This window comes from Emys orbicularis, chromosome 25 (genome assembly GCF_028017835.1).
Source record: "Emys orbicularis isolate rEmyOrb1 chromosome 25, rEmyOrb1.hap1, whole genome shotgun sequence".
Lineage (NCBI taxonomy): Eukaryota > Metazoa > Chordata > Testudines > Emydidae > Emys > Emys orbicularis.
In genome coordinates, this window is record NC_088707.1 from 3,664,965 (window position 1) to 3,692,533 (window position 27,569).

At 49.4% G+C, this 27,569-nt stretch overlaps 1 protein-coding gene across 1 annotated transcript in view; it reads right to left on the reverse strand.

Annotated features, from left to right (window-relative positions):
• Positions 1–23,276, reverse strand: part of STARD3 (StAR related lipid transfer domain containing 3) — a 33,008-nt gene extending 9,732 nt beyond the window's left edge. The window contains exons 1-6 of the mRNA XM_065422569.1: positions 23,200–23,276; positions 6,689–6,970; positions 1,549–1,626; positions 1,158–1,235; positions 1,009–1,062; positions 790–907 (exon numbers count right to left, since the gene is read on the reverse strand). Coding sequence (XP_065278641.1) covers positions 790–907; positions 1,009–1,062; positions 1,158–1,235; positions 1,549–1,626; positions 6,689–6,904 — 544 coding nt within the window. The 5' untranslated portion in view covers positions 6,905–6,970; positions 23,200–23,276. The remainder of the gene's footprint in view (positions 1–789; positions 908–1,008; positions 1,063–1,157; positions 1,236–1,548; positions 1,627–6,688; positions 6,971–23,199) is intronic.
• Between the last annotated feature and the right edge of the window lie 4,293 nt (positions 23,277–27,569).

Here is a 27,569-nt window from a genome sequence, read left to right on the forward strand (position 1 = left end):
TCCTCTGGTTTTTCCCAGCCCATCGATGCATTTGTGATCAAGTCTCACTCGACAAATTCTTCCTGGTTTAGACGCCATTCCCCCCCCCCCCCACACACACACACACACTCTACCCGTTTGGAAGACAAGAGTGAGATGAGAAGCTCCTTTGGAGAGCTACAGGTCAGAGTGGGACCCTGGGCTGAGCACGTGGACCTGATTTTCAGTCAGGGTCAGCACCCTCCACTCCCACTCGCGTCCATGGGACCTGTGGGTGCTCAGCACCTTGGAAAAAGTCCTAGCGTTTGAGGCCAGAAGGGCCCATTCGATCATCCAGCCTGAACTCCTATATAGCCCAGGCTGGAGAATTTCAGCCAGTCTCCCCTGTGCTGATCCCAACAACAGGGGGTTGGCTGAAGCATCTCTTCCAGAAGGGCGCACGGTCTTGACTTCAAGAGATGGAGAATCCAACTCTCCCCTTGGGAGATTGTGCCAGTGGCTAATGACCCTCACTGTTAAATGTTAAGGCCTTATTTCTAATTTGAATTGGCCCGACTTTAAACTTCCAACCACTGGTTCTCATTCTGCCGCTCTCCTTTACGGTAAGGGTCCTTTTAGCAGCTGGGATTGTCTCCCTGGGAAGGCATTTCTATACCATAACCAAGTCAGCCGAGGCAACTGATCTCCACAACCTGCCTGGAGAGAACTTCTAATCCTGGTTCCCCTTCCCACACACCACCGGGTGACAAGCTGCTGCCAAAGCCCCAGCCGGTTTGTTTGCTCCAGCCGCAAAGAAGGAAAGTGACTTACATCGTTCCTCTTCCGCCTCCTGAGATAGGACTTTAAAATCCAGGAACCAAGTTTCTAGCCAGGCGATAACGAAAGAGACGATGGGAAGTAAGTACCCAAAAGCCCCCTTGGCTAGCAGCTGGGGGAGGAAAAGAAAGCCACAGGGCGTTTACACAAGCTGGGAAGTCACAGCATGAGACAAAACAAAATCTCCCATTAGAGCCCTTGAGAGCAACTGACCTCAGAGAGGATGACCTTCACGATGAGGAAGACACTGGACACCAGTGTAGTGAACTGGAAAAGGGAAGACAGTTACACAAATCTACATGCCAGCTTCAGTTTAGAGAGAAAAAGTCCTATACATCAACAACAGGAAATGGATTCCTTACCGCGATGACCCACCAGTGGCGCAGTTTTAAGAGTGCATAGCCCAGAAGTAACACAGAAAACCGGAAAAAAGCCAAGACCTTTAAAAAACAAAAAAGGCACAGATAAGGAGAGAGTCATTACTATTTCCATTACACTCATGCCAAACTGAACATGCAGGGTGCCGCACAGACACAGCAAGACACAGTAAGATCTTCAGGGCACGGACTATCTAAATGGTCAAGACAAGAGGTGGGAGGGGAACGAACGGCCCAAGGTCCCTCAGCAGGTCAATGCAGAGCTAGGCACAGAAACCAGGGCTTCTGAATTCCAGTCCAGTGCCCTAGCCGTTAAGCCACCTTGCCGCTATCTTAGAGAGAAATGTCTTTCCCTTTGGCTGTTTAGCATACTTACAAATATATCAAAGAATGAGGTTTTAAACCGGTACTCAATGATTTCGCTCTCCAAGTTCTTCTGAATGCCATTGTTGGTCTGAGGGTTAGAGAGAATGGAAACAGAGAGATGTTGAGTGCAGAGATAAACTAAAGAGGATAAAAATCAGACAGTTCTGTTTAAACATTAGTCAGCTCAAGTTAGGTATCAGGGTTGTCTGCTGAATGCATCAGTGGACTCATCAGCAAACGTTTAGCCATGAATGTATGCAACACTCCACTTCACTTCCATTTCACTGTCTGTTTCACACCCAAGTAACACAGAGCAGAAGCAGCATGTAAATGCATTAAGAAAGTGCTTGAGTACTAGAAAGTATTGAAAAAACACCCACTGATTTAAAAATAATCTCAGACACTGAAAAATAGCTTCCTTAAGAAAACTGCTTTTGTGTCTTTTTTCCACTTGGTTCCTGATGCTAACCAAGGACCCCTTGCAATCCCACACCCACGGAATACGCAGCCACTTTGACTTGTAGGATTTCAAACAAACATTTTATTTTCAGATCCAGTTATTGGAAGTGTGCTCTGAATGGAATTGAAAAAAATAACTGGTTTTCTTAAAGGACCATTGACTAAGAAAGAACTCGGAAGGTTGTATGATTGATGTTGCTTCCACAGAATGTTGTCTACATAAATATTCCTTTTCTTTTACAAGTTATTCCATACAAGATCTCTTCAAGACTACTTCAGATCTGTTCTCGGACGCTCTCTCTTAACAGGCATTCAGTCAACTCCCAGCTAAATGTGCTGTGGCTCGAGGCAGACAGGAAAAAAGGAAGCCTATTCATTCTGTATAGGAATGCTATTAATGGTCTAGCATCTATTGTGTCAAAATGACTCCGCTTCAGAGCATAGTTAAGGGCCTGCCAGTGGGATTTTTGTACCACAAATCCTATTTTTAGAGGCTTGGAACTGTGGCTTATGAGGGACTAGATGGTTCAGGTAATTGGAACCAGCCTTTCACCTTCAGGCTATTGGGTGGAATACAGCCCAACTGGACTGGAAGTTGTTACAATCTGACAGCTGTTTCATGGTCTATGAGAAACCAGTCGGTGGGTCTTCGTCCATAGCGGACAGCCATTCGTATCCTAAAAGCCGCTGCTGTAACGCGTACCCGTTTGCTGGAGGAGAGGCCAAGGACTGACTAGGCAGCCATCAAAAAGCATTCCCTATAGATCAGGGCTGGGGCACATCGGAGGAGAGCAGTGGTTCTGCACTGCTGCCGTCATGCTGTATCTGTTCTGTGGCGAGAGGAGTTCAGTCTCCAGGGCTGGCAATCCAGCAGGTTTCACAGAGCTGCAGCTTAAAAATTCATTCCACGACTGAATTTGACAAGAGATCTCACCCCCGGAGGGAAGGGATGAGGGCTTTGGGCTAAATTTATTGGGAAAAAATGAAAGTTTAAACAAACATCGCTGCCCTGAACAAACAAAAGAGACTGTTTGGGGAGTCCCTTTAACTCAGAAATGGATGCGCTTGGACAATTCAAGTTTGCAGGTGACTGGTGCACTTAATGAGAACTGAAGGAGTTGCCAATATTGCAACAAGCGAGCGTTTGAGTGTTTTAGAAGCATGAGTCACTGCACAAACCTGGCCATTTTCACAGCAGTGCAAATGAGCCTTCTTAACATTTCCAAACATACAGCTTCTGGGTCAAGGCCCATAGGTTACCAGTGTGACAGTGTACCCCATAAGGCTTTATGGGGGGGTGTTTATAAATGTATGTATGACATAACTGAAATATGTTTTGTGCTGCCTGTGCCATGTAACATATCTCCATAAAGGTTATGGTCTACTATATCTATTCATCCTATTTGTACATATATATATATCATTTTCTAATTGAGGTTAAGAATATGGGCTGTATGCTTGCTTGATTTCTAAGTAAGCTTTGTGAGGCATTTGGTCAGCTTCTTTAGGAATGAATTCGCCAGGTTAAGTACCTGATCAGGAAACACTTGGGGAACAATGCATCTTGGAATGCTCCAATCCACATGAGAAGTCTTCCTGGAGACATGCAAGATACCATGTGGACAATGGCGTCGGCCTGTAAAGACTGAGTCATGCAGGGGCATGTGACTTGCCCAGGTGACTCCAAAACTCCATCTTGGAGCTGGACTTTGCATAGGAGGGGGGTCTCCACCCACAAGAGAGAAGCCATCATGAAGAATCCCCTAGCTATCACCTGAGCTGGAACAAGAGCTGTACCAGGGGAAAGAATTGTGCCCAGGCCTGGAAGGTGTCTAGTCTGAGAAAAAGCTTACTGAAGCATCTCTGAGGGTGAGATTATCTGTATTCAGTTTGATTAGGCATAGATTTGCGCATTTTATTTTATTTTGCTTGTGATTTACTTTGTTCTGTCTGTTACTACTTTGAACCACTTAAATCCTACTGTCTGTATTTAATAAAACCACTTTTTATTTAGTAATTTACTCAGAGTATGTATTAATACCTGGGGGAGCAAACAACTGTGCATATCTCTCTATCAGTGTTATAGAGGGCGAACAATTTATGAGTTTGCCCTGCATAAACTTTATGCAGGGTAAAACGGATTTATCTGGGTTTAGACCCCATTGGGAGTTGGGCATCTGAGTGCTAAAGACAAGCACACTACTGAGAGCTGTTTTCAGGTAAACTTGCAGCTTTGGGACAAGTGATTCAGACCCTGAGTCTTTGTTAGAGCAGACTGGAGTGTCTGGCTCAGCAAGACAGGGTGCTGGAGTCCTGAGCTGGCAGGGAAAACAGAAGCAGGGGTAGTCTTTGCACATTGGGTGGCAGCTCCCAAGGGGGTTTCTGTGATCCAACCCGTCACAACCAGTTAGACTCAGTTCAGGGCAACTCACGAGCTAACATAGTTGTGAGCAAAACGGGAGCATGAAATATAATTTGGTAGCTTGGACACTAGTTTTATTTCCATGAGTCACGTTGCAAATCGAAATACAAGAGACCCTTCCCACCAGCCCCGGAGGAGGGCAATCCCACAGGATCAAGGGGATTCACAAGAGGACAGGAAACCACAAGGGGTTTCTACTGTAACCCATTGGCCCTAGTGGGACACTGGCTGTTAATTTCCTTGCTGCTGTGGTTCCTAGACAGACCCTCAGTACTACTCACATCATTTCTGGGGGGTAGCGTGAACTGAACTGCAGACTGAGATAAATGGTTACGTGCAGACTCTGAACGAGGTAAACAGGACATGAAGATAATAGCTGATATGTCCTCAGGGATCCAGTCATAATAAATAAGGCCAGACCGGTGAGGGCTGCACGTAGAACTGGAGATGCATCTCTGATCATCTCCCTTCTGTTCCTACCAGAACAGGCTAGAACAGCAGCACATGCAGCTTCAAAGCCCAATCGCAAATGTGTGAGCAAGAAGTCTCTTCCTGCAAAATGTGACAACACCATCACCTGGCAGAGGGCAGGGAACAACACAACCCGAGACACAGGCAGTGGCCAGCAAAAAGTCCATCAGTTCCCCTTTACTAAGGGGGACACAGTAGAGGAGGTTGGTCAGAACAGACCCGCTGCTCAGACTGAGCAATGCAGGTATCCACAGGATCTCAAAACAGACTCGTTTCCAGCTGGGATGGAGGCACCAGGCTGTTGAGATGCTGCTTTTCTGACCACTTATTAATATCACAAGCAAGGTCACTGTGACATTCTGTCCCTTGGGGGAGCACCCTGTAACCCCCATGTTCCTCATTTATATACAATTGTGATCTTGCATATAAAGCATATAAGCCATGTATAGGTGTCACTAAAACATGCTGTAAGTTGGGGGAATCAGCCAGATATTAGCTCCCCAGAGGCAACAGCAGGGAAAGTGACCCACACCCGAGCGGGGTGTCAAACAACCCATCACCAGCCATTGTCCAGCAAGGGAACTACAATTCAATGACTCACCTGCACGAGACCACACCAGGGGAATTGCTCAACCTTGCCTGGAGACCCAGCAATGCCCCCCAGACATGCCTGGACTTGTGCGTTCCCCAAGCACGTGGGACTGAGGGTATAAAATACAACAGAGCAGGCCCATGATTCGCCTTTCTCCTGCCCCCACCCATGCTGCAAGCAACAAGGACACTGAGAAGACTTAAGCAGAGGAGACTGGCCCAGACTTTAAGGGTGAAATCTGTATACTATGAACTGCAGTATCCAGTGGGTGAGAAAAACTGCTTCATCTAGATGTTACCCAGTCTAATAGGGTTGAGGGGTTAGACTGTGTGCTTATATTTTCTTTTCTTTTGGTAACTGACTCTGACTTTTTGCCTATCACTTAAAATCTATCTTTTGTAGTCAAATTTGTTTTACTGTTTATCTTTACCAGTGAGTTTGTATGAAGTGTGTGGCAAACCTGCTCAGGTTTTGCGAAGGCTGGTGTATCTCCACTTTCCATTGATGAAGTGGTGAACCAATTAATAAATTTGCACTGCTCATCTTGAGCAGTGCAGGACGGTATATTCCTGAGGTGCAAGGCTGGGAGGATTTGGCTGGTGCCTTTTCCTGTGCGATTCATGAGTGGCTCTGGGAGCATTCATGCAATCTAGCTGGGTGTTGGGTCTCCACGTGCAGTTGTGCTGAGTGATCCCAGCGCCTGGAGGGGTTGATGCTGGTCACTAGCAAGGCATTGTGAAAGGCAACCCAGGCTGGAGAGAGTTCAGGGGGCCCAGCGGTCCCACAGTCCCAGGCTGTAGCCTGAGGATCCTGTCACAGTCACCGTGTGCCCAGTGCCGAGCCCAGGGAATGGATGAGGATCTCTGTTTGTAACAGCTTTATGGGCCAGATCCTCAACTGGTGTGAAGTGGTGCAGTGCCCTGGAAATCAGCTGAGGACCTGGCCCCAGGGTTTTAGAATGGGGTGATGGCATCCCAAAACCCAGGGCTGCCCAGAGGGGGGGGGGCAAGTGGGGCAATTTGCCCCAGGCCCTGGGCCCCGCAGGGGCCCCCCACGAGAATACAGTATTCTATAGTATTGCAACTTATGGAAGGGGCCCCCGAAATTGCTTTTCCCCAGGCACCCTGAATCCTCTGGGCGGCCCTGCCAAAACCAACAGGAGAGAATCATTCACTGCTTCCCCACCAGAAAGGGCCCAGGACTCACATTCAGCTCAATTATCCACAGCAGAGAGACAAACAGCAGGTCAAAGGTGACAAAGAGGCAGAAAGTCCTCCTGACGTCCGAGATGGCTTTCCTCTTCTCCGGGGGGAAGTAATAGTGCGGGGAGAAGCCCTGGCTCTGTGAGAGGGAGGTGCTCATGGACGCAATGGCTGGGAGGCTCCGCTCCAGGTCATGCTGCAAGTCTCTGGGCTTGTTCATCCTCGGCTGAAACAACGACGTCCGGCAGCGATCGGGGCAGCATCTGTGAGTTCGTCACCGTATCACCTGCGGGGAAGATGGAGGAGACCTTTAGACACTTAAGGGGATGCTTGGTTTGCTTTACTAGCTGAGACAATTCTTATTAACTGCCTTGCAGCCCCAAAGGATCCCAAGCTAGGAGACTGACCCCTCCAATATATTCAGCCCACAGAGATGATCAAGGGCAAATGGGAGCCAGCTGCCTCACTGCCTTCTTCACCTCTGAAAATCACCCCCACCCCGAATTCAACAGAATTAATTCCCCCAGCTAAAGCAATACCGGTAAGGGAGGCCAACTTTGCTCTTTGGTTTATGAGAGCTCGTGTCATCAGCAGGAAGCATCCTGCCCCGTTTCACACTTGTCCTCGAGCCTGTCAACATGCGCAGGAACCTCTTTTGCCTCCCTCAGCTTTCTGCCACGCCCCACATTCACACTCGCTTCAGGGGAGTGAGGATGTGCCACAGAAGGGTCTGGTTGAAAGAGAGTCCCGGTGGTCACCAAGTGCAATTTCACTCCAAACTAAATCTGACCATGCTCTCCTGCTCCAGAGCACGCTTTGCCAGCCCAGAAAGCTGGCCTGCTTGCTTCTTTGACCGCAGAATCTTAGCCTTTGCCACCGACGCGATCAGGGTGGCATGGCCTTGGGGAAAGACGCGCATGAGATGTTTTTGCAGAGGCAGAGCGATGGGCAAGGGGTCCTTTAATATAGGATTCCAGGAACAATCCCAAGCCACCCAGCTGTGGTGGAACAAGTCAGTCTAGTGGGGATGGATGGTCCCCAAGGACTAACCGTTCCACACGGCTCTTGGATATTCACGTTACTTTGCGCCATTGACAGAAGCGTGGCCCGTGTTTCAGTCGCGTAGCGGAGCCGCTCCCTGTGCGCCTGAGTCAGAGCTGCTGACTACACAGACGCTTTTTTCAGAACTCCGGTTAGAACGGCAAAGTGAGGTGGATTTTATTCTGCCTCCTGTATTGACTACCGACAGCCAAGCTCTGACTGCAGCAGAGAGAACAGCTGCATTTTCACACCCAGAGAAAGCTGGCGGTGCTGGGCATTTAGAACAGACCTGTAAGCAGAGCAAGAAGGCATTAGGCTGCCCTACAACACCTGGTTTAAATGCACTTGTGACCTGTTGCACTTGATCATTTTTTTCCTTCTCTGTGGTCAACAGGAAAATGCCATGTTGCAATCATGTAAAGAACTGGGTTTAACCTTGGCAGGTACCGGCATCCTGCTTCCTAAAAAATACTGAGGTGCAGCAATTCATGAATGCTGGATATGACTGGTCAGTGAGATCGTCACTCTCGTCCTACAGTGGGTTTTTAGAATGTCCTGTGTGACTGTAATGCTCCAGCTTGATAGGGAGCTGGGGGAAGAGCAGACAGAAAGCAATGCAATAGATCTAGATAAGAACACCCCAGTGCGCAGGCACAAGACAGAGGGGCAAGCTGTTAGCTTCAAAGAGCCTGTCTCCAAGGAAGCTGCAAGTCTGGTTTTGCCCAAGCTAGGAGCCTGGAGAGCAAGAGAAAAGAGTTTTAAAGTCCATTTTAAGGGGAGTCACTTGTCAACAGCTATGTATGGAGACAGGCTGCCAGAGAGAGGACGGAGAGGGAGTCTGAAGCAGCTGGGCCCTCCCACTTCCAGGGAATAGCCAGCCTCGGGGTAGACTTGGACACAATGTTTTCTCTCAAATGCTTTTGTTCTAATTTACTTTTTGCCACAAGGCGGCTTTCTGGTCACCGCATTAACCACAGTCATTGCTTGCGGAGGGAAAAGACTGTAGGGCCTGAGCCTACGACTTGGTCTACACTACAGAGTTAGGTCGCTGCTTACGTCGACCTAATTATGTCAGCGTCCACACTAGAGCCTTGCTCCCGCCGATGTAAGTGCCCTGCTGCACCGATAGAATAACTCCACTGCCACAAGATGCGTAGGGCTTATGTTGGTGTCGTTAGGGCGACGCCCTGTCTGTGTAGACACTGTGGGTTACTTATATCAGCTGTTGCCTGTCATTCTTGTCAATTTCATGGCTCCCCGCTCTCAGCCGGGCTACGCCCACCCGGCTCCCTGCTCCCCACAGGCTCCCCGCTCCCAGCCGGGCTATGCCCACCCGGCTCCCCGCTCCCCACAGGCTCCCCGCTCCCAGCCGGGCTATGCCCACCCGGCTCCCCGCTCCCCACAGGCTCCCCGCTCCCAGCCGGGCTATGCCCACCCGGCTCCCCGCTCCCCACAGGCTCCCCGCTCCCAGCCGGGCTATGCCCACCCGGCTCCCCGCTCCCCACAGGCTCCCCGCTCCCAGCCGGGCTCCTGGCAGCGGGGAGCTGGGAGCTCGGGGGGCAGCCGGGCTCCTGGCAGTGGAGAGTTTCTAGGATAGACATGCCCTAAGTGTGATATTCTGAGGCCATCACAGTTAGTACCATGGGCCTGCAATCCAGAGCCTGGTCTGAGAGTGGGAGAGCCAGGTGATACCACCCCGAGCCGGGTGACGGCTCAAGGCCGGCGAGCGGGTGCACCTGATGAGACCAGGACGGCTCAGAGGTGCAGTTTGCACAGTAACTGTGACAGGTATCTTAACATGGTTCAAATGTGTTTTTTTCTGTCCATATATGCAAGAAGCCGCCATGTTCTAACACTGATGGTGCTCCACCACGTTCCCCAGCTGTGTGGATCATTGTAGGACAGGAAGGGCCAGAGAGGGAATAAACACGGAGCCCTACAAGTCATTTTTACAGTCACGTTTCTGACAATAGCAGCACTTTAGAAGAGAGATGTCACTTTATATAAACAGTAATAACAAGCCCTTCCACTGCTACGAGTGATGGGGAAGAGTCTCTAACTGAAAAAAGTTAAGACATCTGTGAGTGCTAAATAATATATTGACACGTACACAGTGCCCCGTTCTCTACGTTAGAGTGTCATCGTGTTCTCAGCTCGAACAACACTTTGCACTTACAGTCCTCTGCAACTTCCAAGTACTTTGAAATCATCCATCAATTCCTCACAGCCGCCGCCCCCCCAGCCAGATACATAAATAGCGGTACCCCCTTTTTTACAGCTGGGGATATGGGGTGGGAAGTAACTTGCCCAAGATCACACGCAACCAGGACTAAGAGTTCAGAAATTCCTGGTTCCCACACCATGCTCTGTCTAAAATAGCTCACTGCCTTTCTAGAGAAAACCAAAAGAGACCTCGTTACTTCGTGGATTTTTTTTTTTTTTTTTTTTGAAGACTTGACCTGCTGCGAGACCAACAAGCTGATTAAGAACACGTGAGAGAAAACTAGCGATAGTCCACTTGCCCTTCGATGTACAAAGACCAAGTCGAATTTTGCATTGAACCCAGCTAGAAACAGACCTGAGGGAAAGATGACTTTTTGTTTCCAAGCAATTCTAAAGAGATGAATTCCAAAGCCCAGGGATAAGCACAGGTTACGGTACTGCAGAATTCTGATAAGCAAGTGAGCTTAGACTCTCATTAGAAGGTCTGATGTGATGCATTTCTTTTCTGGGTGCTCCCAACACAGGCCTGTCCCATTAGACAGGGATGGCGTTTGGAGAGGGAACAGCAGCACACCAGAGGGTTGTTGTTGTTTTTTTTACACAAGCTCTCTTCTGTGTGAAAGATTAATTATGGAGCATCCGAGTGCTCCATTACATATTTATATATTCTCTGAAGTCTCTCTTTTTGTAGCAGGATGTCAGCTCAATCCAGGGGAGAGAGACACTTGGTTTTATGGTGCTGCTCAGGGGGTGATGCTCGACTTCCAGGCAAGACAGGGCTTGAGAAAGAGCAGCAGAGAGAAGAGAAACAGCACTGGCTGCCTTGAGAAATTCCATGGGCAATGAGAAGACTCAGAAAAGGCACCAGGAAGCTAGAATGTCCCATTGAAACTTTTCTGATTCAAAAAGCAGCGGTAACATTATTAACATCTTTAAGGAGGAGAGTTGGGTTTTTTTCTTACTCCTCAGAGTTCGTGTTTCAAGCACGGGCCGTACACTGGGATAATTCACTAACCAACTTTGTCCTCTCTGATGAGGAAGTGTTTCTAGTGATTTGAGCAGGAATTTGGGAGACAGGAGGCTCCTGCATCAAACATGAAGTACTTGTCTTAATTTTCAAGGCCTTTAATGACTTATCACATCATCTTCCATTCTCTGATCGAGATATTGACTCCTACCTCCGATGGGCCAACAGCAGCCTCTATTGCCCACTTGTTAGATTTTCAAACAAGTGCCTTCTTGCTTTCCCCCATGCTGCCCCTCACTGGCAGCATCCACAAACCTACTTCACTATCCTCCTGCAAATCCCTCCATAAGCGGAGACCACTGCCTGTCCTTCCAATCAGTACTGTCTTATTGTCTCCTTGGGCTCCTGCTTCTGTCTCCAGCCACCTGTTGTTTCTCATCTCATACTTAAATGGTAAGCTCCTTGGGACAGACCCTTCTTTGTTCTGTGTCTGTACAGTGCTTAGCACAACGGGGTTCCAGTCCACGACTAGGGCTTCTCGGTGCTACTGCATACCGATAATAAAAACCCAGCTCCGCCACTGACTGTGTGGCCCTGGGTGAGTCACTTAGGGAAGCTGAGATAGGTATTGTGCACCTTGTACAGATATAAACTACCTCACACAGCTGTATTGCAAGCATTACTTGGTGTTTGTATGGTACTACTCAGTGCCAACTATCATCTAGAGATGCCAAGAACTCAAAGACAGTAGTTACATTGCAAGTGAAAGGGGACGTGCCTCACCCTAGCCAGCAGCAGATCAATATTCACCTCATAAAGACACCTCAGGATTCAGTGAGATTGGCAGTGGCTGTTCATCTGTTTGAGAGGTCCAAGCCTGGAAGAGCAGACAGCGCTGCAGGTCAGGGTTGAGAGACACTCACATAGCACCTGTCCACACTACTCTGGGATCTCGCCAGCCCCTCCCTTTAGTCAGCTGCGAGTAGGGCCAAGAATCTGAACTTGTCAACAGACTTTTCAAGTATCAGATAAAGGTGAAGAGAACACCAAATGCAAACAACACACTGCCTTTCACGCAGATCTGTCCTACAAGGCCTGACGTGCTAACACACACAGATGTTATGACCCAAAAGGGACACCTGTGTCAAAACACTGCAGGGACTTGTGTGGTTAGGTCATATCCTATGCACTGCACATAGAGACACTTCAGGCCGACCCTGTCAACATCCACTTGGACTGCCTGGCTTCTGCTGATTTAAGTAATAAGCTTCCCATTAGCACGTTTGCATGTTAATTACATGTCTTGCAGTAAGAAGACTCTTTGCCTCTCACTCCCTAGACTTCCTATTACTGACGTGTCTTCTCAGCTCATAAAATGGCTTTAACAACTAATTCTCAAGTCACCTCCTTTGATAGTTGCAGATTTTACACCAAATACTGTATCAGAAGACAAACTGCCTCAAGAGATTATTAGACTTGGATCCTTTCAAAGAGATGAACTACAGAGGATTTACAAGAAGTTAAAAAAAAAAAAAAAAAAAAAAAAGTCCTGGATTCCCTAGAGAATAGACACGTTTTTAAATGTAACCACCACTGTACTCCCTAATAAAGGGGAGAAATCCACATTGCAGATTTCTCTGTTTCTTTGCCAGAGTGACATAGCATCGACAGCTCAGATCTCTCTCTCTCTCTCTCTCAGGATCGCAGAGAGGTAATTTTGTTAACACACAGCAATTACATTTTTGATCATAACAATAATTAGCACTTACACACCACTTTACAAATGTTAATTAATGTTCAACACCCCAGAAGGCAGGTACAGATTATCTACTGAATACACTTTCCCCTGGTGCTGGAATCTTATAAAATTTGGGGCGTGATTTTGAAAGCAAACTTTTGCAGCTTCTCTTTAAAGTCTTCCAGGACAAATTAGCATCTGTACCAATGCTTCTGAAGGTTACCACCTGGGTCATATTATGTATTTGTTTCTGGTAGCTTCCACAAAATGCTAGGGCAAGGGTAGGCAACCTATGGCACGCGTGCCAAAGGCGGCACGCAAGCTGATTTTCAGTGGCACTAACACTGCCCGGGTCCTGGCCACCGGTCCGGGGGCTTTGCATTTTAATTTAATTTTAAATGAAGCTTCTTAAACATTTTAAAAACCTTATTTACTTTACATACAACAATAGTTTAGTCATATATTATAGACTTATAGAAAGAGACCTTCTAAAAACGTTAAAATGTATTACTGGCACGCGAAACCTTAAATTAGAGTGAATAAATGAAGGCTCGGCACACCACTTCTGAAAGGTTGCCATCCCCTGTGCTAGGGCCTGTCCCAAAGAGCTAACATTGTAAAGTGACAGAACAAAGACAAGGCTGGAGGGAGGGAGGAGAAAAGTGAATAGCAAAGTAGCAAGGTAGTATATTAACCCCCCCCCCCCCCGCTGGGCCTTTTCCCCTGAACCCCGAACCTACCCAACCTAACTGAATCCCACCACGTGAGGGTCGCCCCATCACCATTACCCAGCCCACCTACTTGTACCCATGACTATTTGTACCCCCTATGTGGATGATTGACCCTCACCGCTTACCAACTGTGTCTTGATCTCGCCCACCGCTTACCCCCCCATTGGAGACATCACAGTCTGTATGTATTATGTGTGCTGCCAACCCCGACATAACAACATCCCCCCCATACTCTGTATGTTCCCCCAATGATCGACAACTGACTCTTCAAATCTTCTGTACCGTTTATTTTTAAATATTCTCTAATAAAAATTTAAATCTGGTTCTTGACTCCATTCTGATAATACAAAGTTTTACTTTTAACACAAGCTTTGGGTGGGGGCTTATCCATAGAAAAAGCCTCTCAAAATCCTTTATGAACTCCGCTATTAGCAGCGGGATTGTTACTTGAAGAGGTGGGCTTGTGAACTAGTTGAAGAAGGGTGCTCCACGCCTGGGGGGGAAACAGTTGCGGAGATGTTTGTAGAAGTGCAACACAGAAATCCTTCCCCCCCCGCCTCCCCGAAGAGCATCCCTATTAAAAGTGTGAGCTGGGAGCAGGGCTGGGCATAAGTATATTGGTGCCCCACACAATATTATTTTGGTGTCCTCTCACCTCTGCTTCCCTTAGGAATCCAAGCACATGCTTTCCATGGGGCACCTCCAATCCTTCTTGCTCAAAAGGTGCTCTCCCACGGCATAGCTGATTGCCCATTGCAAAGACAGCTTCTTTCTGTAGCAGAATCCTTCCTACAGAGCGATGCCATCCAGTCTATGCCTAAATCCTCCGCCACAGCTGGCAGCCTGACCTCTGAATTTGAAGGGGAAGCAGTGATCCTGTTTCATGCTCCAGGCCACAATGCTGCTGAAGGGCCAGTGCCTCAGACCCCTTGATCCTGGTTCATCTCATGAAAGCCCTGCCTGGGTGGGACCAAAGGGCAAGAAGGCCACATACCAGCAGCACCGGTGGAGGAGTGCGCCTGTGCTGGATTTAACCCCAGGTGGTTTTCGGTACCCCACCTGAGTGCTCCCCTGCAGAAACAGCTCTTCCCTTCCCCTGAAGGGCAGATCCCCACAAACTGCCACTACCCCCCACCCTACCCCACCCCACGAGAAGGAACAAGGAAGAGCTCATACGGTTTCCTTTCAGACACCCAAAGCTTGGTTTTGCAGCCAGCTCTGACCCAGGGACATGCATCTTCTTTGGGAGTCAAACGAGACTCCTTAGTCCCCGCAGAGCAGGGATGGCTACTCAGGGATTGAGGACCCCGCCTCCCCACTTCATGCTGCACAATTCCAACCCCATCACGTCCCAACTGATCCAGACTGTGTATTTGACTGTACAATGCTCAACTCTTCGAGTCCTTATTCCCTGCTCTTGCTCCCCCACAGGAACAGGGTGAAGCCTCCTCATGGAGCAGGCCTGACACTAATCAAAGGGGGATTTGTTTGATGGGCTTCATTTCCCCCTTCCCAGTTAAGATCTTTGCTCAGACCCGGATGTAGACAGGCCCCTTGTTTCTCCAACCCCACCCCCTCCGGCAGCAGTCACAATCCCAGAGATCCGAGGAATTGCTGTCAGAGTTCTAGCGACGACACACTCCTTACCATGAGGCTCGGTTTCCACTGGCGACTCTCCTTCCCCTACCCAGTGAGATGTTCCATCACTGAACCAGATGCTCCCAGCGGGGCATTACAGCCATGTGACTTAACAGTCATCAAGTATTTGGCGTTACAAGAAGAGGTTAATGTGCGTCCTCCCCCACAAGCAGGAGAGCAGTGAACTTTAAGCCACTTTATCTCTGGAGCGTCTTTCGCTAGACACCAGGAAGACCAGACAAGGGATTCTCAACTCGAGAATTCACTCTTGGTCAGAGGGCTGTTTTAAAGCAATGCACTTGGGGTTACTCAGTCACACGGCGGTGACTCAACAGCAGCACTGCAGAAGGACAGGCCAGCCTCCTCTCCTTCCTTCACACCCCAACTTCCTCCTGCTACCAATCGAAACTGACAAGGCATCAGCAGTCTTCCTAACAGTCCTGGGTCAGCAGCGGGCCCGGGTACGTTAGGAAACTGAACCCAAACTGCAATTTGGATCCAAACGCAGACATCTGAGTGGGGGGTTCGAGCCCGTGTTCTCATTCAGGACCATGCAGCACACGGATACTCAGACCTCAGTGGGTCAGGAGCCAAATTAATGATCAACATTACCCAAAAGAGCCACAGCTGTGTGAATTCATTATTTACTATTTATATATATTGTATATTTTCTCGCAGCAAAATGACTGACCAAGTATGATTATTTTAGCAACTACACTTGGTTAACAGCATAGTAAAAGCATCCTGACTGGTTAATAATTAAATCACACGGGGGTTTTAATATGTGCTGCAAAGAGGAGACACATTAAAGAGCCACCTGCGGCCGCGAGGCTCAGTCGGAGTATCACGGATCTAGCAGAATGATGGGGTAACCCTGCAAAGAACCGTTTTCTGGCATTTAATCTCACTGCCCACAAGAGCCGTCCCCCAAAGCCCTGTGTTCTCTGAGCCATGCAGCCTACTGATCCTGACGGACTGATCCCTCTCCTTTCCCAGGGGCAGAACAATCTGCACAGCGCATGCTGTGTGACTCACCATCCCTGCCAGCACTTAGGGCAGCCCCCTCCTGCCTCGGGAGTGCCACCCCGATTTACTGCATTCTGGCTAGGTCACTGTTGTGTGTGCCCGAGGCCATCCAGAGCCGGGCAAAGAATGGCAACTGGCTTTAAAAGGGCCGTGCTAACTGCAGAGAGCCACTATAAAGACGGACGGCACCTCTCAACCGTGCTCTGCGACTAGGGGATCAAAAGAGCCCTCCACCCAAAGCCTTGTGGCTCACCCCATTTTTCCAACATCCCTTGAAACCTATAGAAAAATCAGGATCACACTATGCAGCCATACCTAGGTTCCTTCTTTATTCAAAACTACAGTAGCCTGTCTGCATCCAATTTGCAGTCTCCACCATTCGAGCGAACACCCCCCCAGTGCAGCCGCCTCATTAGCCCTTCACACTATCAAAACAATTTTCAGAACACTTCAGTGGCAACTTAATTGTTCGAGCCTCTGATTCACACCAACTCCATTGTGCTCTCTGATCATAGCAACTTTGAGTCCGGGGGGGTTTACGCTTCTTCCCTTCCCTCCTCCCCAGCTCCCCTGGAGTTTACCGTCTGACACGACCACTTCCCTCCCATCCCTGCACCTACAAGTCAGCAGAAAAAACACCCTGCCTAAATATTCAGGAAGGCTGATTTCCATGCCACTGCAGATCAGCTGCGAACCTCCAGCGTGCAGACTGGCAACTCAAGGTCTCACGACTGTGCGATGAAATCTCAAGGTCTGATGTAATTAATCACTGTTTTTATTAACGATCACCAGCAGCTGCCAGCTTGAGTTTAGAGACCGACCTTAATGAGGAGACTCTCAGGGCCTCAAGATTAGAATTAAACATGCAACCGATCAAGTTTATCTGAAAGTAGGTTTAGGAAACATAAGATTTGCTATTAGGCCATTACTCCATTAAGTTTCTGGCCTCCGGCAGTGACCAATATCGGATGCTTTTAAAGGAAATAAAATTCACCTCATATCCACAAACTACTCCTAGCATTAAGGGGCTCATGGGTGGAGAACTGTCATGACCCCCTCAGGCCCCACATTAGCACTTCAGATGTTACTATGGAGTCGTGGATAAAATCCAGTTTGCCACTAGCTTCCTGGAATTGTGACTGCCACAGGCCGATTACATTCCATGCGAAGTAGCATTTCCTTTTATTTCATCTAAATTTAATCTGCCATTAATTTTACCAAGAGACCACTTATTCACTCAAGGGCTTGGGTTCAGTTTGTATGCTGCTCAGAACAGGGAACTGTGGATGTATTTGTCTACGAAGTTTCATGCACTCAATAGCAGTGAATCAATAATAAAGTACACAGTGTAAAGAGACTGATCGGATTTCACTGTACTTTTAACCGGAGATTTATTTAAAGTTACAAAATCCCCTCTCGCTTGCGTCATTTATGGCTGTGTGATCACCTTTCCCTAGGTGCTCAGATCGGATGATGATCCATGTGACACAAACGCTTAGAAAGATTCAGATTTATAAATACATGAGGAACTTCACACTGATCAGTACAAAGTTCTTCTAGACTGTAACCAGCATTACTGTAGGGCGGGGAGAGTTGCAACAGTCTTCGCAAAGTTAGGTCACTTTGTTTGCTCATGCAGCTGCTGCCAGGGCCAAAGCACACCTTTGAATCTTTGCTTTCAAGCAGACCAACAAGAAGCATGCCGCATTGTATGCGCTTTCAGATCAATGCAGCGCTCCAAGACACACAGCAGCATTTTTCTCACGCCATAAAGTTTTACAGCCCCCAAGTTTGGACAATACTCGTAGCAGCACCCAGTGAAAAATCATTAGCAGCAATGGCAAAAGCAGACATATCCAACACTTCTGCTGTGCAGGGATCCCAGGGCTGAAGTAGAAGGGGCGAGGTATATCAGCAGAGGTTGGTTGTGGGGGGAAAGCAGTATTGGAAAGCAGGGACACTACCGGGCAGGTTGGACAGGCAGACCCCTGAAAGTCCTGCCTTCTAGCCTTGTCCTTAGCTTGAAAAGTAAGGGCAGCTACAATGCAAGAACAGGAAAGTGGAGAATCATAAAGGCTCTGAGATGATGACTACACATCATGTTGGAAAACATGTTAACTAACAAGTTTTTAAACATGACTTAGTAGCTAATGGAGACAGGACAAGTTAGGGTTAATCACAACGTCCTCATTAAGGACAATATTGCATTGATTAATGGGATAAACATTTCCTACCATGAGTCATTCTCCTGGTGTAAACATAGTCAGATCCCTGTGAAATGCCCTCCTACCCCCAGAAAAGAGAAACAATAGTAGTATTTAGACTTCAAAAAAAATAGCACCAAGAAAAAACAAAAACAAAGACTTAATTCTGATAAGCTGCCCAGCAAAGGCAGTGTTTGGATCACTCATTTCCCTGCATAGTTCAGGGTCTCAATATGTTTTGCAACACAAGCCTCTAAAAATAGAATATTTCACTACTATATAAGCACCAGCCTTTCATGTTACATGTTACAGATGAATGACTACCACATAGCTTTATCGACACTGGAAGTCACAGCAAGCTCTAGGGATGTTCTTCCCTTATTCCTTCTGGTAAGTGTTGTTAAAGAGATAGAGCGGGGGTCTGCAAGTCAGGAACTGAGTTCTGATCCCAGCTCTATCAGTGATTTGGCATGACTTTAAGCAAATCACTTCATCTCTCTATGCATTAGTTTCCCCATCTGCAGGCAGGAGAAGATACCACTTCCCAGCAAGGGTTGAGAGGCTTAACTAGTTAATATTTATAATAGCACCTTGAGGTCTTTGGATGGAAGCACAAGGTGGCATTAGGAAACATTGCTACAGCTTTTAGCTCGACATCTCTCTGTCTCTGAATGCTTCTAATAAATGTTTACTGTCTACAGAGCGCTCTCTCCTCTCCTCACTGCTAGGTTGACTCGCCTGTTTATTATCACTATTGCCAAAAAAACAGATCAGATAGTTTTAAGCCACTTAAATGTAATGGTGCCCTTGGCGAATTAGTGCATAAAGCAGCTTTGGAAGGATTTGATTTAAATCAGAAAATCATTGGTAATCATCAGTTTCTCCCTCACCCAAACATCAAATTCCATTGCCAATCAAGATTTACAGCGAGAACACTAAACCATAGCACTGCTACTCTTCTAGACAACTGGTGTCCCTTATTTGCTCTCAGTTTTATCTATTAATCAATGACTAATGTGAAATATGATCAAGTGTGATTTTACTCATTGGATCTACCTATCTTTAGCACGGGGTGGGCAAACTACGGCCCGCAGGCCACAAGCGGCCCATCAGACCATTTAATCCGGCCCTCAACTCCTGCTGGGGAGCGGGGTCTGGGGCTTGCACTGCTCCCGTGCTCCAGCCAGGGAGTGGGGTGTGGGGTCTGGGGCTTGCCCCGCTCCGCGTGGCTCTCAGGAAGCAGCCAGCATGACCCCCCTCCGGCTCCTATGTAGTAGGTGCAGGCATGGCCAGGCCACTCTGTGCGCTGCCCCATCCACAGGCGCCGCCCCCACAGCTCCCATTGGCCACGGTTCCTGGCCAATGGGAGCTGCAGGGGTGGCGCCTGCGGACGGGGCAGTGTGCAGAGCCGCTTGGCCGCACCTCGTAGCTGGAGGGGGGACATGCTTCCGGGAGCTACTTGCGATAAGTGCCGCCCGGAGCCTGCACACCTGAGCCTCCCCAATACCCTAATCCCCTGCCACAGACCTGATCCCCCTCCCACCCTTCAAATCCCTCAATCCCAGCCCAGAGCCCCCTCTTGTGCCCCAAGCCCCTCATCCCTAGCACCATCCCCAGCCAGAGCCCTCACCACCACCATCACCCCCAGGCTCCAACAGCCTGCCCCATCCTTGATCCCCCTCCTGCCCTCTGAACCCATTGGTCCCAGCCCAGAGCCCCCTCTTGCACCCAGAGCCCACAGCCCCAGCCAGACCCCTCACACCCCTGCCCTGATCCCCCTCCTGCCCTCCAAACCCCTCAATCCCAGCCTGGAGCCCCCTCCTGCTTCCCAAATCCCTCATCCCCAGCCCACCCTGAACCCTCACCCCCCCGCTGCACCCCAACCCAGAGCCCCCTCCCGTACCCTGAACTCCTCATTTCTGGCCCCACCCCAGAGCCCTCACTCCCTCCTGCACCCCTACCTCCAATTTTGTGAGCATTCATGGCCCGCCATACAATTTCCATACCCCGATGTGGCCCTCAGGCCAAGAAGTTTGCCCTCCCCTGCTTTAGCATGTTGCAACCCTTTCCCCAGGCCCTTCATCTGTTTTGTTTAGCCAGACTATAGGCACTTTGGGGCAGGGACTTTACTTACTCTTAACTACGTTAGTATTATTTCTTCTTTGTAATCCTGTCGCATCTAGAGGCCCCAACCAATACAGAAGGATGATCTAAGGCAGTGGTTCCCAAACTGGGGTTCGTGAACCCCTGGGGGTTCACAAAATGTTATAGGGGGTTCTCGGGAAAAAGTTCCCTAGTGGCGGCCAGAGCTGTCCCTAGGAACCCCGAGCAGCCTGGGGCCAGCAGCCCGGAGCCCCTGGACTTCCAAGAGCTAAGCAGATCAAAGAAAGCATATCTATCACATTGAGGAGATTTAAACTTCAAGACTCCTTATAAGAAATGGAAAGGGAGGTGGAAAGTTTTTGCTGTTTTTAAAATTAAATAGGCAGCTAGTATTGTTTTTAAAATTATTATGAAGAACAAGTTTAAGCTTTGTTGTAACGTGTGTTGTTTGCATGGACTGCTCAAGACCTGACTGCTTGTGTAGGAGGAATTCTTTGAGTTGGCTTCTTAAATACCTTCATGCTGTTTCACATCTGATACTCCTTGATGAAACATAGGCGCCTTGATACAAGCTACGAAAGTGAGATCTGGGAAGTGTGTTGCCATTTTCATAATGTAATAAAAATACTGTAATGATAAATAATAAATATTGTGTAATAAGCATGTCATAAAAACAAATTTTATATTTCCACGATCACTACTTTTATAATTTATACTCCGGTAAAGGAGAAAATCTCTGGAAATATTCATTTTTAGGAGGGGGTTTGCGAGACTTGACATTTTAGTGAAAGGGGTTCACAGGTTGTTAAAGTTCGGGAACCACTGATCTAAGGGATAAGAGACTGGATTTGGACTCTGGAGATCTGTGTTCAAATCCCTGTTTAGCTCCCGACTTCGTATGTAATCTTGGGCAAATCAATGAACCTTCCCTGTGGGAATAATATTACCCTCCCTCACAGTGGTGTTGCAAAGATAAAATACATTAATAATTGCGATGCACTCAGATACCATGGGATGACGGCCAAGGAAGTATCTAGATAGATTGGAGCCCTATTATACTAGACAAACAGAATAAGAAACAGCTCCTGTTTTAACAGCTTAACAATTTAAATTATACAACACTCAGCACAATGAGACTCCAATCCTGAACATGGCCTCAAGCTCTACCGCAATCCCAATAATAAGAGTAATAATTATTGAGGGGTTTGTTTTTTTTTTAATTTCCTGCTAGTACAAAAATGTAAAAGGGTCAAACCTGGCTCAGATTTTAAATTCCATAAGTTTTAAAAAATTCCAATAGAAACCTAATACATTCTCCTGTAGAACGGAAAACATTAGAAGTGGAAGTGACTCAAAGACTGACTGGAAAGAGTGAACATTTTCATAATCCGTCTGCTTAAGTGTTTATTTGCAGAACTGTGAGAAACATTCATAAAAACTAAAAAAAAAAAAAAAAAACCCACGAAAAGTACATTTTAAGTGTTGTTTTTTTTAATCTAAAATTATTAGAAACTTGGGAATTTTTAACACTACCAAGAATCAGGATAATGATAAAGTTTTGAAATAAAGATTTGCAAACACTTGGGTGATTAATGGGAGAAAAATCCAGAATCTGAGCCCACAGGTAAGCCATCACACTAGGATAGCTGGTACCAAGGGACCAGCGTTTCTCAAAGACTTTTCGGGACCACCAGGACAGAGAGAATATGAAGGTGGTGTATTGGCAGTGGCCGATGAGAGAAATCTCTCTTATATGGATGGCGCTGTCCTGTGGATGAGTAGGAGAAGTGATACACAGAGACCACTTCTTTCCCCTGTAGACCTCAAAGCAATTTACAAATGGAAGCTAGTATCATTTTTACTTAAACACACACACACAAAGAAACTGGAGTACAGAGAGAGGATGGGACTTGCCCAGTCAGGAGTCCTGACCCCCAGCCTTGAACACTGTTACATGTGTCACCTCCAGAGGATTTGTGGGAATCAGTGCTCTCGTATTTCTCCCCTCCAAACCAGCTGCCTTTCCATGGGGCTAACAGGCACATCGTGCACAATGAGGACAACACACCAATGACCGCCAAAGCGTCACCACAGGGCCACGCAAAGGGGTCAGCTGGGCCCCTCGGACACGGCGCTGAACAGAAAGAGCTGACCCTCGGGCATCCCCCTAAAGTGGGGCGGCTCCATTAGAGTCAGACCGAGCCCCCAGCTCCCCAGGCCTGGCACAGATCACAGCCTGCAGCCCCGGCCCCTCCTGGGTCAGAGCAGGGGGCACAACCCAGGAGCGGGGAAAGCCTGAGCCCTGACCCCCCCCCCGAACATGGCGAGGGGGACGGACAGACAGACACCAATGGCCGGGGGGGAGGGGGGAGATAAAGGCACAGACATGGGGGTACGAGGACAGACACACCAAGCTGGGGCGGGGGAGGGGAATAAGGGCTCCTAGGACAGACAGACGCGACGCGGGGGGGGGGGGGCAGGATAGACAGACGGACGCGGGGGGGCGGGACAGACGGACGGGGGGAGGCCGGGACGGACGGACGGACGCGGCGGGGGGGGGGGGCGGGACAGACAGAAGGACGGACGCGGGGGTCGGGACAGACGGACGGGGGGAGGCCGGGACGGACGGACAGACGGACGGACGCGGGGGTCGGGACAGACAGACGGACGCGGGGGGGCGGGACAGACAGACAGACGGACGGACGCGGGGGTCGGGACAGACAGACAGACGGACGGACGCGGGGGAGGTCGGGACAGACGAATGCGGGGAGCCCGACGCCAGAGCCCGGGGTCTCAGGGCGGGCGGACCCCGGGGGTCCGGGGCCGAGACAGCCCCATCGGTACCTGCTCATGGCCCCAACCGCCTCCCGCGGCTCTCTCCCTGCGCCGGTGTCAGCTTCAGGCCGGAAGCAAATCCCGGCTCGGGACAGGCAGCTTCCGCGCCCCGCGCTACCCATAGGGCGCTTTCACATGGCGTCGGCGTGACCCCTGACCCCGGAAGAGATCGGGACTCTCCCTGCCTGCTTGGGGGAGAGACCATCCGGGATCGGGGCGGGGGAGAAACCATCGCGGGGAGAGGGGGACTGGAGCCGGGCTGCTGGGCATTGTACAGCCAAAGCAGGGGAGCCCCTGTTTGTGGGGGGAGGACACCCCTTCATGGGGAGGGGGAGCCACTGTTTGTGGGGGGAGGACACCCCTTCATGGGGGGAGCCCATTTGTGGGGGGAGAGAGAGCCCCTGTTTGTGGGGGGAGGACACCCCTTCATGGGGGAGCCCCATTTGTGGGGGGAGAGAGAGCCCCTGTTTGTGGGGGGAGGACACCCCTATGTGGGGAGGAGGAACCCCTGTTGGGGGGAGGACACCCCTTCATGGGGGGAAGCCCCATTTGTGGGGGGAGAGAGAGCCCCTGTTTGTGGGGGGAGGACACCCCTACATGGGGACGGATGGCACCCCCCTCTCACTGCCCTTTCGCTAGGAAGGGTCTCATGTAAGGGGCTCCCTGTGGGGATGGGCGCAGCGCAGGCAGACGCTGGCATAGGGCAGAATCTCTTCAGGCTAAGGAATCTGCGGAGGTGCCAGCATCCTGGTTCCTGCTTGGCTCATGGAGATAGGAGCCCTAGGACACCTCCCCTCCCCCCGATAATAGAACGTGACTGTGAGCTGGGGCCAGCTCTCCGTGCTGCGGATGGCCCCCCTTCTCCTGATCAGGGCTGTCCGCCTTGATTTTCAACTTTCTCAACTGACTGGGACAAGCTGTGATCTGAGCACGGGACCAGGAGCTTGTCCTGAGGTCCAAGCAGCAGCCGGGGGAGGCAGAGGACTGGGAGAATGGACAACTATCTGTCTAGAAATGGTCCAAGGCTTTAATCAGCCTCCGTTCTCCCTTTGGAGCCTCAGCACTTCGCCTCAAACTCCTCAGGCCCGTCTTGCTTACGCTGGGGCAAATCATGAGTAACTACGTAAGTTAGTGGAGTTGCTTTGCTGCAAAGCAAGCGTAACTGAGAGGAGAAACGGGCCCTTGAGGCTGTGGGGTGAGCACAGGCGCTCGGAAAGAGATGGATAGGGATTGCACATCACCTGACTTTCAGTTCATTTGCTGGTAGCCATTGCTAGTGAGGCAGGCAACCCACGGAGGTCATTGGAGTCTGTGTGGTTCTCTGGCTAGAGGACTGGGAGTAAGGAAATCTGTATTCAGCATGACCTTGGAGAAATCACTTCATCTCTGCCCCCAAATCCATGTGCCCTAAGTGGCAGTACCATATGGTAGCCAGCCTCCTCTGAGCCAGAATTTCCAGCCCAGAGACGTGGGTAGTCCACTGCATTCCTTATTGGATCAGCCGAGAACAAGCCCTTACAAGTCTGCCACCTTCCCGCGGGAAGGGATCAGGAAAAGAAACAGGCTTGCGTTGACTGGAGAATGCAGATTGAATTTGTTAATAACATGAAACCGGCCCTTGTCCACAGTGGGACAGGTGCCAGGACACTGCATCTTGGCAGCTTTATTTATTTCCTTGTGAAAAGTCAATTGGTGGAATGAGGGTATTGCTGGCTTCACTCAAGACGCTGCTCCTGACCAACAGTGTCCTTGCTGTGAGCAGTTCCGATGCCAGCCAAAGCAAAAACCGGTTCCTGGACAAAAACAAAGGTGCCCCTTGACGACGCTGCGTTGGGCAGCCAAACCCGTGTGTGTACTTAAAACACAGACTGGGAGGAGCACAATAAGGTGTAGTGAGGCGGGATTAGCTGGACTAGTAACCTCCAGAGGCAAGAAAACAGACTAGGGCCCAGATCCTCAAAACTATTTAGGCACCTAACAGTTGTTGATTTCAATGGCATCTCTTGAGTACAGCATATGGGTCATGGGACTTAATGGCCAACTCTTACCAATAGCACTGCAGAATTCAGGGGGCTGGTGGTGGATTACAGAGACCCTCAGACCTAGGTCACTGCTTCTACTCTGGCCCAGCTTGGGTGGGAAGTTGTTACTGTCTGATCCTAGCAGGTGTGGCTCCATATCACAAAACCCCACCACCACTCCACCTCCTTGCTGGAAGCCTCAGCAGAGAGGCCAAAGACTGACTGGATTTTGACTGCCCCTTTCACTCTGAGCGGGGAGCCTGGCAGGTCAGTATGAGGAAGCTTGCACAGGTCCTGTACCTGGCCCTATTTCCCCTGCCTTTCCCATCCTTGTACAGAGAGCCTAACAGCCATTGTTCTGAGTCTCAGACAAGAACCTACTCTTTAACCATCTGGCACTGCAGTGACTCCAGCCCACGCTCCCTCTGCCACCATCTCTGCAGCTCTCCAAGGCCCTAGCACCCTATGGAGCATAAGGGATTGTGAGTTGCGGACGAGTCTTCTGCTTACCAGCAGGGAGGCATTAACCAGCCCCATAGTTAGGTGCCAGCCTCATGCACTTACTGTACCCTGGCAAACCTGCTGTTGGGAGGCCTTGGAGTTGTTCCTGGGCGCTTGGTGACAGAAGGACTAGCCAGGCCTGTTGTATCTGAGTGGCTCCTCCTTTACCCTCTCCCAATAAAACACACTGCAAAGATTTATTTACAAAGCTTTATTACCGCAATGAGGTGCATGGAAGGGGCCTTGCTCAATACAGGATCAAAGGGTACAGAATGAGAGAGAGAGAGAGAGACCTAAACTAAACTAAGAAGCTGCCTCTTGCTCGCAGTCCCCATTAGGGATGATATAACCATGGAAAACAGCATTTTGAATTTGGCAAACAGGAACTTCTTGCATTTTCCACGTTAACGTTCCCTCCAGGGGGCTGGTACAAATCCAGCTCAAGCCGCTAGCCATTGTAAGATATGTGGTGGCTCCTGTGAAACAAGTTAGTGGGTTCTTGGCTCAGGTCCCAGTAGATAAGTGGCCACGTGACAAAAATCACCCTCACTGGCACAAACTGGCCTCTTTTGGTAGACAGCGTCAGCAGAGAAGCCAAGGATCGAGTGGGGGCCTTCTCCCTTGCTAGAGACAGGGGCTCAAGGGGAGTTAGGCACCTACAAAAGCTTTGAGGATCTGAGACAGGGTCCTTCCTGCAGATCCAGCTTGAGGCACATTGGTGGGGGAAGCTTGACCCTATCTGCCCTAGGATATAAACTAGAGGACTTCAGTCTCCAGGGCTGGCGAACCAATACTATGGTTTGGCTCCACCTCTATTCAATTGTCCAGTGCCATTTCACCTTTTAATTTTAAAGTAATCCCACCTGCCCTGTCTCCCCTGTGTTCGGTGCCCCTACACCCAGACTCTGGTCCACTGAAAGTCATGGAGATGCTCTAGTGGGTGGAATCATCTTCAAGCTTTCTCCTCTGGTCAGCACTCCCCTAGTAGCACTGGGCTTCCCCCACCACATGGAGCTGGAGTTTGCTCCCGTGTTCCTCTCTCGCTCTGTGGTCTTTCAGAGAAGCCCAGGGCTGGTTTGCTTTAACGAAATATACAAACAAGTGGAGATAAAGACCAGATCGTCACCCTGCTGGAAGGAAGGAGGGAATTCTTGCCCAGCTTTGCACGTTCATGCACCCACAAACCCTCCCACACAAGCCAGGATTCCACATCCTAGGGCAGCTCTTGCTAGAACAACTCTAGCAAGTTGGGCAGGGTCTCCACCTCCCCTGCACCACCATCACTGACACTAATTGCCCCCCACCACACTTTTAGCAGGCTCAAGCAAAGAGGGCAAGGACTAAATGGACCAAAAAGACTGAACTGTCCAAAGGAAGGGCCTTTCTTTAGGGTTGAAGACATGGGGAAAGCTTGCATTGCTGCCACCTGTACTGCACTGGGATGTGTGATTGTCTCCTAAGGGAAGGGGCGGAAGCCGCATTGTTTGGCACAGTTAGATGGACAGGACAGAGCACTAGTAAATGGAGACTAGGGGAAATCTTGCATTAGCCTCCGGGCCTGGGATGGATTAGATGCCCCACAGCAAGAGGACTTGCCCATCTCTATCATCTAGATGGACATGCAGAGGCTTTCAAACATCTGTCCAGCTGCCACCTTTCGCCAGCACTAAATTCACTTAACAGAAACAAGCCATCCATTGGCAGATAACGGGAAAATCAGAAAGATGAGAAAGGAAGTGTGTGGGGGGAATAAAGTAAACGAGGCCGTTAAGGAAAGAGAATCCATAACATGGAGCGGGAAGATGAGTGCGTTCCACCTCTGGGACGGCTTCCTCCATCTTCCTTCCGCCACCCAAG